Below are 21,400 nucleotides of genomic sequence, written 5' to 3'. Positions count from 1 at the left end.
CACAAGAAAAATGTAAATGGGGAAACATAGTCGCATAACGAAAGAAGAAACAATCCGACCCGAAAGAGCAACACCCGAACAAACAAATCGGGAAAAGTAAAGCAATAACAATGCCGTTACCAGCAACCGTTTCTGCTCTCAGCTCTTTCACAGGGACCTTATCCACCATAACCGCGCAATCTTCATTCCCTCCAAAACGCAACGTTTCACATTCCCCTTTTCCGATTTTCTCTCGCAGAGACATAGCATTCCTTTCCTTCCTCTCTCTCTCTGCACCTGCCTCCGCCATTGACATTGGCATTTGTAAGCACCAATGCTCTTCAATCATTTTCTTGTTCTTCCTGTATTTAGAATCAATAAACCCTAACGTTTGAAACCGTTTCGCAGCAGGACCAAAGGATTGGTTAAAAGAGCAAAAGAAGAAATCCTCAAAGTTCTTATTAGCACCCGTCGATGCCTCTCGCGAAACACTTCGTTCTGCTTATCTTTTCCTCAGTACGATTTTTTCTTTCCTTTTCTCTATGCATTGACACACACATTGTTTCTTATCTTATTAGGGTTTGCTTCTGTTATTTTTCATAGCGGAAACCGACGCTGCTTATACCGATGAGGATTTACCGAAATTTCAGCAGCTATTCAGATCTGCTGCTAGGGATTGCGTTCCACAGGATAGGAATTCTTTCGTCGCTTTCCAAGCTAACACCGGAGTAGAGGTTCCTCTTCGCCATTTACTGCAATACATACAAATTTGAATGCCTCGAAAATTAGGATTCGGATGACACATTAGGAAAATTGGTAGAAAACGACGCCGGTTTTGTGTATTAATTATCAAAGGGCTTGCAAGTTCAAAATACTCACGAGTCATTCATTAAATTGATTATTGTTATTACACTTTAAATGGAAGGTGTCGTTTGAAAGGTCACTGATACATGTGTTATATTCAATTACTTAAGTGTTGTGTCTGATGTTAAGAGTCTCGTATTGGATGAAATAAGTGGTGGTTAATTGCCATCCTCCAAGTCAGTTTTGTGGGGTTGTGTAAGACTCGACCCAAATTATAAGATCTAATGTTTGTGTCTGTGTTTCGTAAGTTATAATCACAGGACATTTTTTTTAACATCATTGTTATCTTTTAGACTTAGTGGATGCTTTATTCCCTTTTTCTCAAAAAGAATGTCAGTTCAAGTGAAAATATTTTTCCACAAAATAATTTTTTCACCTTCAATATCTTTTTATATGCACAGGTGTGCACGTTTCGGTTGCTTGTGAAGAACGCAGCCTCCTTGCTTGGAAAAAAGGATCCTGTAAAGTTAGAAGCTGAAGCTTTGTTAGATAATCTTATAAGGTATCCACTTTCCAACATCTATGTGTTATACATCAATTAGTGTCCATCAAATCCTTTTTTTACACCAAATATTTCATTTTTTAGTCCCTGTGGTTCAAGTATCCACGCTATTTGAGAATACTGTGAAGCAAACGATTGGATTGGATAAGTTAATTTTACTTTATAACTAAAGAAAGTGGATTATCCCAATCGAATTGTTTTTGGTTCCATTGTTCTATATTATTGTATTTTTAGTCAAGTCTCCGTATCTATGATGCTCTATTGCCACTTCTTTGTTTTGAAGCAATCAATTTGAAGTGCAATATATATTTGGCATATTTAGTTTCCAGCATCTAATTCTTCACGTGGACTGAATCTTATGTCTGGCATATTAACATTTGTTTCTTTTTATGTATGAAACTCTTAATGACTACCTACTCTCTACCTAACTTCATTCTTTTTACTCCCTCCGTCTCACAATGGGTGCTACTTTAATAAGAAAGTTCTCTTAAAATGAGTGTTATTCTCAATTTTCAATGTAACTTTAATTATTTTTTTCTAATTGTACTCTTCAATTATTAATACTACACTACATCCAAAGTATTAATTCTATTTTGCATTTATGATAGTGAGAAATACTCAAATACACCAATAGATAGGAAGAATAATTTCGTAAAATATTCTTTCTTTTACTTAGTCATTTTTTAATATGCGTCACATGAGCAAAAGTGACATTCATTGTGAGACAAAGAGAGTACCAATCTAACATATTAACCTTTGTTTCTTTCTAAGTCAGAAACTCTTATTGACTACTTATTCTCTTCTTAACTTCATTCTTTTTACCAATTAAGATGCAGGACAAAGGTAGGTAGGCATGTAGGTCATACATAGTTATATTTTGGTTTTGATGACTGCGTTAGTTTTGACAGCAATTGGTATTTGAAATATTATTTAGTAATTTTTTATAAACTTTTGGTAATTCTGGTACAGTTATGTTCATATGAGCATAATATATGGATTACGAAAGTTCTAGAAGATTGTTTACTTGACAGACCTAGTTTCAGCAAGCCTATGAAAGGGTTTGCTTTGTGTAAATGAAGATTAAGTTCTTGTTTTAAGTTATGAATATTATTCAAGGGTTTTCCCCTGTTGTGGTAGCTAATAAATATATAATAAAGCCATTGATGAGCATTTACCCATTGTCTTAAGCTTTGACGAGAGTAAATTCTGTGTTCAATCCTTGTTTAATTTAAATAAAATTGATTAGAATTTAGAGCACATGGTAACAGTGGACCTTTCCATTGTGTATGCTTCAAGTTCAAGTGTCTCTATCCAATATCCATGATACGAGCCTCAGCTAGCTCGTTAAGGTTCTAGGAGAGTATAATAACTTAAAATTAAAACTATAACAGCAGATAAAAACAAATATATAAACACAAGAAATCAAGAAAGTTACTATTACTTATTATAATATCATGAAAGATTTCCAATATTGGGATCACCGCAATGATATTTAATGAGTCTGGATTAATTATCCTTAAGATTGATTCTCTTTTGAAGGTGAATTATCTTATTATAGGTAATGCTTCCTCTCTAGATACAAAAACCGTGACAAATTAAGGGTGTGTTTGTTTCGGAGTTGCAAAATATATTTCTTAAAGCATCTCCAACGGTGTACTCAACATGGGTTCATTAAATAGGGTCTACTGTGCCACATCATCTTGAAGCAACTCATTCATTTTTTACCTGAGAGAACTGTGATGACAGTTTGTCACAACTCCAACCGTGAAATCGCCAAAAACTGAATTTTACGTAACTACACGTTGGCGGACGAAATTATTTAGTTACCGTTGGAGATGCTCTTAGAATAAGAGGTTGGAAATAAATGTATGCATGTTTGTTATAATGGAATAAATAATTATTCCTATTATACCTGGGAGTTTTTTTTCCCATGAAGGTAGGAATTCTATCCCCAAGCTATTATGGTGCGAAAGTTATTCCCATGAAGACTGGAATAATTTGTGTGTGTAAAATACTATGTAACCTCCACTAACCCCACTAGCTCCATAAAATAACTTCCAAACTTCCACTCCAAGTGCACAAATGTTTTTTTATCATAACATTTATTTATTAATTAGTAATTTAAAAAAAAATTATTCCCAGGAATTTAAATTATTATCCAAATAGTTTTATTAAACTTTCCATGGAAAAAGATTTCCATGAGAACAAATACTGATAGTTTTTCCAAGGAATGTTGATCCTGGGAACAAATTTTGTAACCATGAAACAGACACACCCTAAATCAATTTCTAGTCTCATGCTAATAGTATTTAAATTGAACTCTTTAAGTTTTGTCATAATTCATGGCTTCTCAAAAGATGAGAGTTAGACCTTGGCACTCGACAGAGTTTCTATTCTATCCTGTAGATTAAACGTTGTCTGCTACCTTTTTTTGTTTACTTCCCTCTAAATTTCTTATGTGCCAAGTGCTAACTTCGTGTATTATGATACCCAAAGCATTATCTTTTGCCTTTTTTTTTTAATATCCTTTGATGTCAAAATGCATAACAATTACCAAATTTCATGATATAAGATGGTGCCTGTTTCCCATATTTCTTCTTATCTGCAGATCTTTCACCTCTATCAGTGGGATGGCAAATGAAACCAACATTGGACTTGCATCAGATAGGTATCTCTTCAATAATAGTATCCAGGATAACGGCGGTATACTATATAATAGTTTAAAAGAATCTTCTTTATGCTATCATTGGAAAAAAAATTGGACCTGTATTGTCGCCCTTTTTGTGTGAATCAACTTACCTTTATGTTTATTATTCCGGCACCTCTAACTGAGATTATCAAATAAACGACTTGCATCTGAAATCAATCTTTTTTTCCTTCAGGAGAAAGATAGCAAATGCTGTATCGGATACAATAACAAGCCTTGACAAATTTGAGCAAGGAATTAAGGATTGCCTAGAAATCTGACTGTAAATAGCCTGTTCTACTTTTTGAAGTGGAACATTGATTTTTAAAATGTCATTTAAGTGCATGCTTCTGGCTTTATCAATCAAGTACGGGTTTTATGATGTCTACTTTCCTTTGATTTCTTATATTTATCTTTTTTTTTTACTTGCTATATATTGTCGTAACGTGAAAGGTACATGTAGTGCCTGTATTAGTCGCAAACTTTAATAACAAAATGTGCTATCAAGCATCATCATTAGAATACAATTTGGATTACCCTGAATCGAGCCACCTCACTACCAAACTGGCTGTTGGTATTATTTGTGTGTTAATACTTATTCATCTAGGGAATGAAAGCACAATTTTTTTGTCATCAATGTGCTGACTGCTGAGATTATCAGAATATGCTTTTGTCCAGGCTAAGTTATAAGTACTCACTGCTAGTTCTCTCAATCTAAAGTCAGTGCATCTCAATACTTATCTTTTATATTTGTTAATGCATTTCTAGAGGAAATTCATGCTCTTTGTATTTCTTTTATTTCCTTTCCTAGAAATTTCTACTTTGTTCTTTGTGGGGACTTGGCCCTGCATAACACTCACTTTTATTTAACTCAAAAAATTCTCCAACCTTTGGGTTGAGTTTGATTTGGTTTTTAACGAGTACAACTGTTCGTAAACTGATGTTCATTGATATAAATTGTAAAATTGAATTGAAAACTGAAGAAATTGACAATTTATTTTGACTCGTATTGTTTTTTATCTGCATTATTCATCATCGTGTAATAGAACTATAGTAGAGTAAAATTATTTGATCAAGACAAAATAAGGTTCAAATGATTTAGGTCAAAGGCTATTTCCAGCTATTTGTCGATAGCGTAGCAATTGTACATGTGACAACACATGGACCAACTTATTGGAAGAATTAGCAATTAAAATGTAGTATGTAATCCCCATGTGCTATTATACAATGCAATGAATGGGGCTGAATCCAGACATGACTATGTATTGGTGAATTGGACACGAGGATGTACATATCAAGAGTGAATGACTGACTCCTTATTATGTGCAGCACTTTGATGAGGTGAACCAGAAGCTTCTACCAAGTACAAGCGACAGCATGGTGTTCCATCTTCAGGATTAGTTTGTAATGACCTAGGTAAGCTGCGGAGCTTGTCAAAGAGGTTTAATGGATCATTCAAGAGGCCGAAATGGGCATCTGGGTCTCCAATCTGTGAAAGTTTTACATCAGTGAAGCCAATAGATGGTAAAAGATGGTCTGGCCAATCACTGTAAAATTGGAATACTGAATTGGATAGTGTGGTTGATGACTTATTCATGAAGTCTGCTAAGATGACTGTGTGGGTTAAGTGACAACTGTTAGCTAAAATCCTCAGCAGTTGCATGGCATTGGATTGTGCGAGATAGTACAGGATACCTTCTAGAATCCAAACCGTACTCTTCTGTGGCAAGAAACCTGCAATTTGAAGCTTTTCCATCCAATCATTTTCTCTTATGTCGGCTGACACTCTGGTTAAGGATTTGGCTTTGGACAATATATGCTGGGACTCATATGTAGATTCCTTAGCCGCTTGCAGAATAGTTGTTTTAAGCTCCAAGACTTCTGGAAAGTCAACCTCAAAAACATCACTGTCCTTTAAGCAACTCAAACGGTATGCTCTTGTGTCCATTCCTGCATTAAATTTTGCAACAACATATACATTAGCTAGCTCAGATGGGTGATTTGTCAATTATCCTTTCGGTATGATTAGTGCAAATCTTCACTTTTTTTAAGCCGTGGTCCATAATTGTCCTGTCTAAAAGGCCCTATTGCCAAGTATTTGTATCCACATATTGACTATGAATAGAATAAATGAAGATCATATGAAAGATTTCATGTCTTAAATGCTTTTAAAATGTGGTACATTCGTTTTGTTAGTGTTTTTGAAGGCATAATTCACCCGAATGACCTCAATTTTCTGCTCTTCTGCTGTTTGAGGCATGCAGCCGCATTAACTTACGTAGTAATATATTCTGAGTAGTAGTAATATATTCTGAGTAAATATGCCGATTTACCCGAAGGGAAAAATGGTACTTCACTCAGCTAACTGGTCGTTTAGCATTTAACAGTATTTCTATTTAATTAAAAAGTTGTTTAAAGAAAGATAAGAACATGATTAATTATGCAAGTGTCCACAAACCTGCACCTAGGAGAACAACCTGTGCTTCTCTGCCATTGGGGGAACTAAGAACATCTTCCAGTCTAGAATCAAACCAAAGAGTTCTAACTGCAAGGATCACTCCAGAAGTTTCATGGGCATTGTTGAGATAGTCTTTCTTCATCTTTTCATGAAGGTTTCTCAAATAAGTCTCCCCTGCAAGTAAAGCAGCCAATGGATCATGGATCACGTGCTTCCACATAGCCCTTCCAGCAGCCGTTTGACAAGCTGACCTTTGAAGAAAGTCCCATTCCTTTTCAATTGTTGCATGAACTTGTCGAACAGTGTCACTTTGTAACAAGTCTGGAAGCTTTAGCTCTGGCCATGCTTGGTTTTCAGGTAAGCCAGACATGATTGTGTGCTACACAAAATAAAGGGATTAAGAGGTTTATGAAGAGGATAATGTAAGTTGTTTATATTATTATATATAGAGGAGTTAAAAGATTTGGGGTTGGGATAAGGAAAGAGAACCACACACAAGCCAAGGCTTGAGAGATACATAAATCGTATCCAGCTTATTGGCCTTAATGAAAGGCAAGGTAAGAATGCAGTCCACGACTACCGCAACAATTACATGTCCCGGGTCTTTCCATGTCACGCCTGTCCTTTTTTCAAGTACAAAAAAGTGACATTCTGTGGTTCCCATTACAAATTACTTTTCCTATATGCGGGTACCGTACAGTTTACAAATTATTTTTCGCAAAAGAAATGTTATTTCCGCATGTGATATTCGGATTTAGTCACATACCGCATTTAAACACATTCTGTGGTTCGCCATTGCAAATTTCTTTTGCTAGATGTGGGTACCGTGCATTTACTCATCGAATTTGAACTCCCTGCATTCAAGGAAATATTAAGACATCGAGTTGAATCTTGATCAAATGATTTTAAAAGATAGATTTATATATTTTATTTTATAATTTAAAATATCAAAATTAAATATGAATTATTCAATCTTAATTGAAAAACTGTTAGATGTATGGATTGCGTAGACATTTTCAAAGAATTATTACAAAATTTCATTCTTTGCTTTTCTTTACTCTTTTCTTTCTTTTTGTTCCCTTCTGTAGTCTTTTCTATCTTTTTTTACAAGTTTCTTTCATTTAAAATATAAAAATAATCTAAAATCTTTTTAGTCCTATAAAATAATCACTTTGCAATTTAAGTTCAGATTTTGAAAGTTTGCTTTTTTTTTTTACACAAAATTAACTAGTACTTTTTTGCCCTTGACTCTTTATAGAGACTAAAAGTTTAGTCTGTATAAAAGCAAAATAGAGATTAAAGTTAAACAAAATTTACAAGAAATAAAATTTAAAATTATAAGTTTAATATGGCTTCAAAACATATTTAACCTTGAAAATAAAGGTAAAAGAGAAGCAAAGGAACAATCCATAAGTCATTTTCCATTTATTAGACGCCAAACCGGACTAGATTATAGTATCAATTTGTTTTAAGTTGCACTGTGTTTTGGCACATACAATCAGCTATAAAATATATTGTAAATAGTTATATATTGTTTCAAATTGCTTGATGCCACTTACAATCAGCATATGTTTTCAAAATGCTTGATAGGAAGCCCAACGTTACCTCGTCCAAAAATAATCGAACTATTTATGCAGTTTTCGCTATTGTTCCCCCCATCAATGAGGTATTAGGGAAACATATCCAAGTCGATATTCTCAACTTGTCTCGGAAATGTTTGCAAGGCCACATTGGCTTTAGGTAAGAGAATATTGGTAGTGAACGTGTCCATGAACATGTTTGAAAAGAACATTACATCAAACAGCTGTGATATTTAAATACACCAACATCGACACTGTATTCAAACATAGTATACTAATGAGTGTAAGTGAAGGTGCTTAGTTTTGAATCTAAAAACATCATTTATTTGAATCAAATATACTTGCCACGACTTCAGGTGGCTAAGATACAGTTAAGAAAAGTTTTATTAAAAAAAATAATAAGAGTTAAGAAAATGTGAGTAGTGGAGGCAAAATATTGTCTATAATATATTCATAAAAGTAAAATATTGAGTTTTTAACAAAATACACAATTTTATAAAGAAATTTGTTTTCTCAAAATTTGTCTACAATAAGTCATACGGTGTAAATAAGTTTATGTATATTATATCACTGTGTGCTTAATGTAAAGAAGTAATAAAAATTAGAAGAATAAATTACTAAAGTTAGTATCTATTTTATTTTGTTTTTTTATTAAATAAAAGATTGGTTATTCAAATCGGTAGAACACATCAATAAAAAATAATACAAATTCAAGGTCATTAAAATTGAAAAATATAAATTTGTGAACAAATTCATAATATTAAGGTTAATAGTATTAAATAATAAAATATCTACAAATATGATAAAATTGAAGTGTTTGAATATTTATGTCTCTAAATCTGTAAGTTGATAATGATAAAATAATTAATTGAATTTGTATTGAATCAAAGCTAATATATTTATATGAATTAAACCAATAGTGCAACAAGATGGAAAATAAAAATAAATAAATAATTGTACCAAGACACCAAAACAAAATCATAGAAAAACACACAAAATCTATATAAAACTAGTTTATTAGATTAAAAAAAAAAACTATTTAAAGTGTTATTTCAGGTTTCTCCAATTTTTTTTAAAATATTGTTTTATGTGGACAACAATTGTATTTTTTAATAGAGCCAAGATAAAAATTATTAAACATTTTCCTGTTATATTTTTTCATTTGGAAGAAACAACCCCCCAATGTATTATAGTACTACTACTATGCCATGCATATCATTTTTTAGCCTATAGATTTATTTTAGAAAACCGATGAATGAACACCCATACATCCATTAACATTTTTAAAGAGAGAAAAAAAATAAAGAGTGATATACTATACTTGTGAAAATAAATGTTGAAAAATAAGAGGAGGTATCCAAATATCATATTTCATTCATTAATTTATTCCTTGCACTTTAACTATATGTAACGATTGACCATGTATCAAATATATATTTCTCACACTAAATCGTAAGATTCTGGATTTGAATCCTCTTTTCAATATGTCACACTCTTATCCTCTATCTCTTTCTTAATTTTACTTTCTCTTTAATTAGTTATTTATTTTTTAATGAAGAGTGAGTGTAATATTAAGGGAACCTAGATAAAGAGAGTGTTGGAGTGAAAACGAAGGAAAATATCCAAATTCAACTATTCTCTGCCCTTACTAGTGGCTCCATCTACTCCTTCCATGTCTAGCCCTTCAATCTGCTTCCTCTGCCGCAAGAACCACCTCCCTTTTGGGGTTGATGAGGTTGTTGTGGTGGCTTTGGTGAACGGAGTCACGAAGCTCTTTCACTCTAGAAACTCATGGTTGTGTCGATCAACTACCTCATTTGTTTTTCATCCTTAGAAGTTAGAAGCTCGTGAATTGGATTCCCACAAGATATATTAATTAGCTATATAAGTTAAACACAATAATCAGATAGTTAGTTATACTACTCTTTTGGTCTCTAATTATAAGTATTTATTGGAGAGAAAAAAGTCTCTAAAAATAATTTTTTTTAACTTATTAAATATATTTATTATATTTCTCATTATTAACTATAATTAATACTAGTAATTTGTCTTGAAATATGAAAAATCAACATTGAATATAATCTATATATAAAAGATAATTTAGTCATTTTTCTATATAAAAGATAATTTAGTCATTTTTCTATAGAAAATAGACACACTAGTTACACACTGTCATTTTTTTCTTAATAAAAGTAAAAATACAATATGTGTTTATATTGAAGAATATAGGGAACAAAATAGTGTTACATTTAGACAATAAAAATGTAAACAAGACAAGAAAAAAATTAAATATTTATAAAAATCATGTATTTAAAAAAAAAAAAGTGAGAGATGTAATTTTAGATTAAAAGTAATGTCTTAAACTACTTATTTACTTCGGATAAAATAACATAGAGATCTAACAAGAAAAGTAATGTCTTAAACTACTTATTTACTTCGGATAAAATAACATAGAGATCTAACAAGAAAATAGTGGCGGCGCTCGAAAAGAAATAAGAGTTCGCCTTCATTTTCATTATCCCATAGCATATACACATATTTCTTTTTTTTTTTGAGAAATGATAACAAGTGCTCAAATTACACTTGTGAAACAACTTAAAATGAAAATAACATTTTGAAACTTGTGTAATCGATATTTGAAATTTTAAAAATTATTTTTTTTTCTATATAAAACTATCTTTTTATTTCCTTTTATAGTTGTTTAACGTATCCTTAGGGTGTTTATTGACATGACATTTTTTAGCATATATATATATATTATCATTGTTTCTAATTATAAGCACATATTAAAAGAAGAAAAATAACTAAATATAAATACGATTTCAATTTATTAGATACATTTATTATTATTTTTCAAACATACTCTATATTAATACTACTAATTTGTCTTGAAATATGAAAAGTCAAATTCAACAAACTTAAATACAAATATTATTTTAAAAACATTGACACATAAAATGAACACATTAACTACTCTACTAATTTTTCTTAATATAAATGAAAAAAGCAATGAGTGCATATAATAAATGACAATTGTATCATTTGATATTAAATTTAAAATTGAAATATTATAGTTACTCACTTACCTTTTTAAAAAATACAAAATTGAAATCTAAAGATGAAAAGGGTGAGTGGAAAATACAATAAATTATTATTCAAAATATAAAATTTTGAATATTAATTTAAATATTTAAAATAAATATAATTTTTTGTAAAGATAGTTTTTCTATTTACATATAACATATATTTATTTACCTTATCCATTAAATTTAATTATTTAGTTATCAGTAATTTAAATAAAAAAATAAAGTTATTTATTTAGTAGTCTCATTGAAATTTTTAAATATAAAATTCATTTAATACTTACTTATTTGAGAAAAATAGTATTCATTATTTCACAATGATAATTTTATTATTTAAATAAAAATATATTATATCTATCATGATAATGTGTGTGTGTCAAATATATGATGTGATAAAATAATATTACATTGTTTATTATCATAAATTAACACTTATATTGTGTTAGTAACATATCTTATTATTATTATTATTATTTTATTTTATATTATATTATGTCTCTATGGTATCTTTACTCATTACGTCTGCGTTTACCATTTGAGTTGTTCTTACTAAATATTGAATTGTTACTTAAATGAAAATGACACATTCTTTAGTATTTTATCTTTCACGTGTTTATTTCCTCTCTCTTTCTTCTCAACCAATCAATGAGTAAAGGAGGTAGTAATTAAGTTGTCTTTATTTATTTTTTCAAAGATCAAAAGTTACTTTTATTTTTGTTAAGGACTCAATTGAGTGTAACATTTTTATTGGTATTAAAATGAGCATTCACTCTTAAAATTTATGAGTATTACTTCAAATATATGCAGAGCTTGAGGCAAATTTAAAAATGAGGTTCTTTGAAGTTAGTAATGATATTCTAATAAAACCATCACATTTTATTTAAATTTATTTCTTTAGGATTTTTAAAATGTAAAATTATTTATTAACTTATTGTGATTAATTTTGCTTAATATTTTTTACAATCGATAATAAAATCAATCAATTTAAATATGAATAATATTAATAACATACTATTTAACACATATTTCAACATACTATTTTTAATTAGTTAAAATTTACATAGATCCCAACAAATTCATATCGAACCCACATAATCTGATGTGACTTATGTGAATTTTAATCAATTAAAAATAATATGTTAAAAAATATATATTATAAAATATGTTGTTAGTACTCTTCTATCTGAATATTTTAAAGATATTATTGATTGAAAACAAATCCACTTAATATTAAAAATAAGTGGAGATAAGAAAAAAAATTAAAAGACTATAATTAAGACTAAGTGATTACGTAAAAAGAAAGACTAAATGAAAAAGTATTAAAACAAAAATACGTAGTTGCTTCCCCCACAATCAAACAAAACAAATATGAGACTTTTTTAGCAAATACTTTTTGTGACATGATTTTTTCACCAAATATTAAATATAAATTATGGGATAAAATATATTACCTCCGTCCCTTATCCGAGAGTCAGGATTATTTGGCCGGTCGCTTTGTTATTGGCTTATTCACCAACTCGCCAAATTGTACCCGTAATTTAGTTTTATTCATTTAAGAAAAAATGTTCATGAGTTAAAAAACGAAAAAAAATTATTTCATTGAAAATAAATATAATGCTAAGATAATATAAAAATAATTCTATCTTGTCACTTAATTACAATTCTCACATTATTATATAGTTAGATAATTGTGATTGATTTCAAAACTATACAATATTATGTCATTATCAAATGTTAGTACAATTTTTTTTAATATTAAAAAAAATAATAAATTCTATTATAATTAACTCACACAAATAAAATATCTAATCTATTAAAATTATATTAATGTATTATCTTTTTATTTTAAATAATTAATATTAACAATTAATTGTTAATTTTATTATAGATAATAATTGAACTTACTATCTATTTGTCATTTCACTCTCAAATTACTTCATGACTTCATCGATGTTACTACCTTTGCACGCTATTTCATTTCTAAATGTTCGAAGTAATCGAATAAGCCACAAAAACCAATATATTCATTAAGAAATAGAAAACATCAATTTAGGTTTAGAGTTAAAATTAGTTAAAAAGATAGTATAGCAAAAACAAAAATAGTAAAAAAAAAAAGGTTCTGAATTAAAAATATCTTAAAAGTAATTATTAAAGCATTAATTTAACTGATATTTAAATATTTTAAATACTAATTTGAATTTCTTTTTTTGTTTTCCAAAATCTAACCCTCCATATTTTTCTCAAAAACTGATTTTGACATTGATCTAAGTTTTTTTTGTTAACCTAATTGGATTCAAATAATTATTTGATGCATCTATGAAACTAGTGGTAGTTTTTTATAATATATATATATATTAAATGATAAAAAATTTATAACGAGAAAACAAGAGGAATTATTGTTAGTCATTAATCAACTATGAATGACTAAGATTATAAAAACAAAAAATTCATGTGATTTTTTGAGTGATTACTATTTAAATAATTTTTTATTATGATTATGTAAATATGGCTGTATTTTAATTATTTTGAAATTTTAAAATTTTGAATTTATTTTGTCTTCACCGTATCGATTCTCAACAAAACTTCAAAATACTCTAGAATTTACTTTCATTAAATTTTAAAATGTATTGTTTAAAAAAGGTTTAAAATACCAATTTATATTTGGTGAGTGTTTCACTTGATCAATATAAGATATGGTCCACCGTAAAATAGTATTTAAAAATTACATGAAATTAAGTAGGATTTCACGACTTATTGATGTCTATTCGACGAACTGAATACATGTTCGTTTTTCTTTGTTTTCATCGATCATCCATCAATCAAAACACTTTATATCAATCATGAGAATGTAAGGATCACAAACTTCTATTTCTATAGGACATTATTCATTATCGTTACAATTTTGAACAATTTTCAAGTATTGTGTCATTGGGGTTCACCTTAAAATTTGTCATGCTACAGTGGACCGCATTCATTGTAGACACATACTTAAAAGTCATTCAAAATACTAACTAAGATTAATGAAACTCTTTAAAAGTATAATTTAATGGTCTTTTTTATTAAAGAAAATGACTTGATTGAAGTTAGTTCAAAAAAATGAAGAAAAATGAATGTGTTTCTCAAAATCCAATTCGACTCATATTGATACCAACATTGACAATAGTCACGGTTTTGACACAACTTCACCTTGCGCATCAAACGTTTGGCTCATATAATCCTCTTCATATCTTTCATCCCACTCGAGAAGTACGCTGACAACATGGTGATGAGGATACAATAGTCCTCAACATGGATGATAATGCTCTTACTAATCTGGGTAAGACTGACTTTGGAGGCTTGATTAGGAACTATGAAGCTTCATTCCAATTTGCTTCCTATGGGAGCGTTGCTATATTTGACGTACTTCATGCTAAAATTAAAGTTTGGTCAATATTCAACTTTGCTGACATACAGGTTTCAAAATGTAGTTATGTTTCTCATATTCTTTGGATGTAGTGAAGTTGGCGATTACCGAACTAATAGGTTCTATCATTATGCTAATATGTGGAGACCATTCATATTTTTTTAGCAAAATATTGAAATGCTGTCTCGTAGCCAAATGAGATTCTCTACCTTTTAAGTCTTTTATGTTTGGTGACTTTGTATATATATTTTTTTTAATGAATCATTTTCTTTTATTTAAATAATTTGTATTACTTAATTTTTAATCATCAATTTTACTCTAAAATACACTAAAGTCATCTATCACTAAAGATAGATAATCAATTTTCGTCTTTTAGTACATTCATTGTGAAGACCAATGTGGGTTATTCTAGCTAAGTTGGAAACAAATGACTTAGACTATCTAATCTTTATTTATGAAACCCTCTCTTGTCTTTCATTCGTCTTGTTATGTTCCTAAGTGATTAATTTATTTTTTTACTATTTTTTTTCCTACTTTATTTTTTCTCTTGTAACAAAAAAAAAATTGATAACTCAATCATATATTAGATAATTATTTAGAAGAGTGTCAATAATATTAGAGTTTTAGATAATTTTTAAATCTTATCGCTAGATGGACCAAAATACTTCATTCGTCTCATTAAAATTATTTGTTGTGAACTGTTCTTAAGAAAATGATTAATTTTATTGATTTCATTGATAAAATAAATTTTATTTACTCAAATAATATTATTAATTATAGTTGGTTAAAAAAATTGATTAGTTAAAATACAATAAATAAATATATATTAATAGATAAAAATAATTAGTATTAATATTCTATAATTACCAATAATTTGAAATGTGAACAAACATTTAAAACGAAAAAGAGAAAATAAATTTTCTGATATTATGTATATAAAACTCAATGACCATATAACCAACATAAAATAAAAAGAGCAATCCACATAAAAGAACATATGCAATTAAAAGCAACATGACCGTAATAATTGCTTTCACTAAAATGATTCTACTTATATAATCTGGGCATCGCTATTTATGGCTTATGTTTGGAAGAAAAGCGGTAACATAGAAATGCTAATGAAAAGCCATACTACCAAAAGTTGTTAACAAATCTCACACAGTAAACTAACTTCTCATATAGAGAAAGAGATGGCGGCAGATGTAGGATGCTGTGGAACAAAATTCTGGCTGTACTTGATAGTCATCGTAGGATTGGTATGCTTCGCTGGTCTGATGGCCGGGCTCACTCTTGGGCTCATGTCTTTGGGCCTCGTCGACCTCGAAGTTCTCATCAAATCAGGTCGTCCTCAACATCGCATCCATGCTGGTACACCCTACACCTTCCCTTTCTTAATTCTATTATTACCATAATCACAAATCATAATCCTCTTTTTTTTTTTTTTTTTTTTTTTTTTTCAGCCAAAATTTTCCCTGTTGTTAAGAACCAGCATCTTTTGCTTTGCACTCTTTTAATTGGAAATTCCTTAGCCATGGAGGTAGGTCGTTCTCTATTAATTACTATCATTAACATTAATTAATCCAATTTACTATTATTACTCCATGTTCAATTTTCAAACTAGCGTTAGACTATTGTTTTGTCAAAATTGTCTATAACTATTTATTGCAGAAACATAAATAGTTAAATGTATTATTGTTAAAAAAAAAAGAAGATAATTTCATTAAAATTAAAATAACAAAATTTAATGATTTTCTTGACTTGTCTAAGTAACCTTGAAACGGCATTTAAAGCAACGGGGTGTAAGAGATTTTTATTGAGTTTAATTTCTATGCATTGTTAATATAAAAAGTTTTACACGGTCCATCACAACTAATCATGTTTGTGACATGATAATAAAAGTCAACTAGTTCTATTTGGTTGTGATTAGTTGACAGTGTAAAATATCTTTACACGGTCCGTGCATATAAATTAAAATCTTGTTGTATTAATTCTTAAATGATCTAATCGATATTTGGTTGCAGACTCTTCCAATTTTTCTTGATGCTATTGTGCCCCCTTATGCTGCTGTTTTGATTTCAGTCACTCTCATCCTCATCTTTGGAGAGGTAGATATTTATATTGATTTACTACTATGTATTTGTGATTATTAGGAACACAATCCACTGTGCTACTTTCTTGTTTTGTAAGGTTCTTACCTTCTTCATTGATTGTCCTTTTCAGATATTGCCTCAAGCAATTTGTACTCGATATGGGTTAACGGTTGGAGCAACACTAGCCCCATTTGTTCGTGTTCTTCTTATAGTATTCTACCCTATCTCTTATCCAATCAGCAAGGTAAGGTGTGCTTCCAATTGTGTGTGTTGGATATATATAGTATACCATTATGGCATTGGTTGGATAAACATCTTTAATAAGAGCTTATAACGTAAGCATTTAAGCTATTTTCTATATAAGTTATAAGTTGTTTTTATAAGCCATTTGAGAGCTTGTGGAAATAAGCGGAAAACAGTTTATAGACATGCCATAAGTTGTTTCCATACAGTTTATAGATAAGCTCAAATAAGTCAATCCAAACAAACCTTGTATTTTACTATGATCTTGTGAAAATAAGAAGTTTGGAGATTGTGATATTTCCAGGTGCTTGATTGGATGTTGGGTAAAGGAAAGGCTGCTCTTTTAAAGAGGGCAGAGCTCAAGACTTTTGTGAATTTTCATGGGAATGAGGTATATATAATTCAAAATACCTAGTTGGAGATGAATTACTAAAATAGTTGTCTTTTTATTCATTTGAATGCTATAAGATTCACTTGGGTGTTAATTCTACGTGGGTTTACAAGTTATGTCACTTGTGTTAAAGTTTATCATGGCTGAACTGTAACTTGTTTTCTGTCTAGGCCGGGAAAGGAGGAGATTTAACACATGATGAGACAACAATCATAACCGGTGCGCTTGAATTGACTGAAAAGACTGCAAAAGATGCCATGACTCCCATATCAAAGGCATTTTCCCTTGATCTGGATGCAACTCTAAATTTGTGGGTTTGTGCATTCTTTATCATTCTCTCATCTATGTTTCTGTCTTCTTTTGTTCTGAACCATATACTTGTGTTGCATTGAAGGGAGACCCTAAATTCAATAATGACAATGGGTCATAGTAGAGTCCCAGTTTATGCGGGAGAGCGGACAAACATTATGGGACTTGTTCTGGTAATTCTTCTTCCTTTTGAGATTATCTGAGCTGATGGTGGATTACTAGTACCAATTGATGGTAATGTCTATTACTAGTTTTCTATCATAAATCTTGGCATCACATTGGAATTTTTTCGTTATTCTTGTAAGCATGTTGGGTATGAATTAGTATTGGAGTGAAAATTGTGATATCATGTTTCTTCCCTCTTGTTATAAATCATCTCATTTATTCACAATATCAATATCAACTCTGATGACTAATACCACAGTTTGAGATACAAAGTTATGGAATATAATGTTTGAGTTATATAGTGAATAATGTTCATGATTAATGCTAGGATTGGTGTTTTGATCTACTGCTATAATAGTTATTCAGCTGAAATGCATAAAAATAGATGAATATGATCTATGCAAATTGCAAAGTAGTATTAGGCCTAGCCAAAGGAAAAAGTTTATTGGATTGATGTCAAGCTTGAAACCTTGTATCATTTTCTGACTATCATTATTGTTATTGTTTGTGACATGCCTTGTAATGTGACTCTAAAGTTATGGGTCTGTTATTGTGGGAAGGGTTTACCTCTGTGATGTAATAAAAAATTTGTATCAAGTGACTATGGAAGAAAATGGATTTTCCGGCATGATACATAATAAAAAGAATGGAACTCAAGCACTTCCTATTCACTATTATGTCACCAATTCATTCTAATGGAATGGTTTTTCACTTATATACATCCAGGTTAAAAATCTCTTTATGGTTGATTCAAAGGCTGCAGTTCCTCTAAGAAAAATGATCATCAGAAAAATTCCTCGGTAAATTCATTTTCATACACATGAAATGAAAATTGGATTTGTTGTTGGTATGCTTTTACGGTCACACTGTAGTCATGATTTTCTCTTCATTTATGCAGTGTTTCAGAGAATATGCCCCTCTATGATATACTTAATGAATTTCAGAAGGGTCACAGTCATATTGCAGTTGTATATAGGGATCTAAATGATAAAAAAGAAGCATCCAAGAAAATTAAAGATGAGGAACAGCTTGAGTTTAAGGACAGCTGTAAGAACAAAGGAAAAAGCTCTCCCTTGGATAAAGGTAGATATTTAAATATAATATAATAAACCTCATGTTGACTGCATGTTTTTGGAATATCATGCGTGCTTAGGAATTTGTTGAACTCACAGAACAGGATATGCTAAATTGTAGTTTTGTTTTGAAGTTTTTGTACCCCTGAAGTCTTCAGGATTATCTTTTCTGCGTTTCCTTTAGCAATATACGTCTACAGCACCACATGGTTTTTACTTCACGTGGCTGGGATTTTCTCTGTTTCATTAATTACACTCTATGGTCTTATGAAAGTTTGTAGTTGATCTACTCAGTTAAACTCTTGGTGATTATCTTTTTGAGGTGACTGTTGGCAAAAATGTAGGTGCAAAGTTGGAGCCACGCAATACTTTGACTGCTGGTGGTAAGATTGATGGCGGCCCACAGGTGAAAAAAGGTCCACCAGCAATGCCTGCTTTTAAAAAGAGACACAGAGGTTGTTCATATTGCATCCTGGACATTGATAATGCTCCCCTGCCTGTGTTTCCACCCAACGAAGTGGTTGTTGGTGTTATTTCGATGGAGGATGTAATCGAAGAGCTTCTTCAGGTTAAATGCATTAATCCACTTTAGTCTTGCATGTATGGTTTTGATTTTGATATACTTTTTTGCAATGCTGATGACGCTACTCTAGCTGTCACTGATACTGTACTGAAAACTCTGTTTTATTCTTTTGTCCCTGTATTCGCCATTTGTTATTATTGCAATTGTACATAACTTCCCCTCCAATGTTCCTGTCATATGCACAGTCAGTATGGATGATAAAGTGCTATTTTTGTAGTGCATTGAATTAAAAAATTTGATTTGACTAAAGCAGGATTAGTTTCCTAGCTCTTGTAGGTGTTTGAAATTTCTGTAGTGGGCTATTTTGTTACTAGAGCATAGCTTCTTATATTATGGTTGTTATTAATGCAACTACATGTTGTGCTTTCATGTGTGCCACATATGCTAATCCATCATCAAATTTGTGTGCGTTTCAGGAGGAAATACTTGATGAAACCGATGAATATGTTAACATCCATAACAAGTAAGTTTAAAATCATTCCCTCTTGATTGTCCTATGCAGTCCACCAGTTTAATTCGATAACTGTTGTATGGCGAAAAAATTTCTCTTGTTTTTATTCGGTTTAGTGTAGTTTGGCAGCAATTGATCTTCTTTAGCTTGTAGTATGAAGCATATTAATTGATCAAGCCATGGCCAAATAATGCAGGATAAAAGTTAACATGAATGCTTCTAAGGAGAAGGCTTCTGGTGCAAATTTGTTGCAGCCTTCTAATTTAGCAGTTCAAGGACACACGCCAAGTAATTCGATTTCTACAGCTACTTCGGCAACGGGTTCACCAACCACCATTGATCAAATCTCTGAAAGTGAGTCACTCAAGAATCAATAATTCATCCAATTAGAATAATAACAGAATAACATAGGTTTCTGTTAAAAGGGCAGAACAGTATATAGCTTGTTGTAAACAAAAGTTTATATGACACTGTTAATATGCAGAAAAGAATATGATGGTAGTGTTTGGTGCATAGAACAAAACAGAACGTGTTCTAGTTCTGTTCTATTATCTTTGTTTTAACACTTTTGTAACTAGACTAAAACATGTCGCTTTTTTTATTCACAGATTTAATTCTGTTTTGAAATGTATTAAATATATAACAGAACAGATATTATGTTCCGTCTTGTTCTGACATCTACAAAATGAGTAAAAGGGAAGATTTAAGAATAATCTTATTTATTAATTGAACAAAAGATTACAAATGAAAAAGTATACATAGGACAAATAACCCTTACAACAAACTCAACAAATTATAATAAAAATAAAATTAACTTATAACTAACTAATGACCAATAAAGAGAAAAAATTATCAATTATCTTTATGTTACATGTTATCAGAATGAGTGTGCATGTGTCTCTGTAAATACTCATGAGACCTGATATATTTTGTGTATTTGTATCGTAGCAGTCAAGGGAGACAATTGTTTAATTATCTTATAGCTTAATCAAGCACTTGTTTGATTAGCACATATCGAACTAGCATTATGTTATAAGTGTTCCAACATAAGTAGATAATCATAAACTTAACTTCAAAATTAAATTTATGAATGAGTTGTCCTCGAGTATTTGTATATAACCTAACCTTTCAAAAAAGACAAGCTCTCAATAAGGGCAACTGTAGGAGATATAAGGTGACTTCATGGTTGCACATGGAGTGGAGTAGTTTTGGAATTAATTGATATGGAGGTCAATAGTTCTTGGTTTATTTTTTTTTTTTTGTTAAGCAGTATAGTGACTAAACTCACACACTTCACGTGTAGAGAAGTAAAGAATCTCAAATTTAAATGAGGCTCTGTATATCGATGTATTTGCAACTATTAACTGAATTGTATTTACGGAACAAATATAAGAGTTCTATTCTCACTTGTTGTTGTTGTTGTTGTTGTTGTTATTATTATTATTATTATTATTATTATTATTATTATTATTATTATTATTATTATTATTATTATTATTATTATTATTATTATTATTATTATTATTATTATTATTATTAT

General features: G+C 30.2%; 3 protein-coding genes across 3 annotated transcripts; 2 read left to right on the top strand and 1 right to left on the bottom strand.

Moving 5' to 3' along the window:
* Window positions 1-4,413, top strand: LOC101503744 (uncharacterized). The gene is made up of 6 exons (XM_004500956.4): window positions 1-303; window positions 388-495; window positions 583-713; window positions 1,245-1,345; window positions 3,954-4,013; window positions 4,228-4,413. The coding sequence occupies exons 1-6, from the start codon at window positions 111-113 to the stop codon at window positions 4,310-4,312; spliced, it is 678 nt and encodes a 225-aa protein (XP_004501013.1). The 5' UTR covers window positions 1-110; the 3' UTR covers window positions 4,313-4,413.
* A 672-nt stretch (window positions 4,414-5,085) lies between these two features.
* On the bottom strand, window positions 5,086-6,964 carry LOC101504072 (uncharacterized). The gene is made up of 2 exons (XM_004500957.4): window positions 6,490-6,964; window positions 5,086-5,981 (listed from the first exon to the last, which is right to left on the bottom strand). The coding sequence occupies exons 1-2, from the start codon at window positions 6,857-6,859 to the stop codon at window positions 5,326-5,328; spliced, it is 1,026 nt and encodes a 341-aa protein (XP_004501014.1). The 5' UTR covers window positions 6,860-6,964; the 3' UTR covers window positions 5,086-5,325.
* Window positions 6,965-15,590: 8,626 nt separating this feature from the next.
* On the top strand, window positions 15,591-20,522 carry LOC101504381 (DUF21 domain-containing protein At1g47330). The gene is made up of 12 exons (XM_004500958.4): window positions 15,591-15,923; window positions 16,016-16,092; window positions 16,577-16,660; window positions 16,776-16,889; window positions 17,193-17,279; window positions 17,450-17,589; window positions 17,674-17,761; window positions 18,480-18,553; window positions 18,652-18,836; window positions 19,171-19,394; window positions 19,826-19,872; window positions 20,057-20,522. Exons 1-12 carry the CDS (start codon window positions 15,746-15,748, stop codon window positions 20,235-20,237), a joined length of 1,479 nt encoding a protein of 492 aa, XP_004501015.1. The 5' UTR covers window positions 15,591-15,745; the 3' UTR covers window positions 20,238-20,522.
* The last annotated feature ends 878 nt before the right edge of the window (window positions 20,523-21,400 follow it).

Source organism: Cicer arietinum, chromosome 5 (genome assembly GCF_000331145.2).
Source record: "Cicer arietinum cultivar CDC Frontier isolate Library 1 chromosome 5, Cicar.CDCFrontier_v2.0, whole genome shotgun sequence".
Classification (NCBI taxonomy): Eukaryota; Viridiplantae; Streptophyta; class Magnoliopsida; order Fabales; family Fabaceae; genus Cicer; species Cicer arietinum.
The sequence above is the reverse complement of the archived record's forward strand: the minus strand, read 5'-3'. Positions and strand labels throughout refer to the sequence as shown.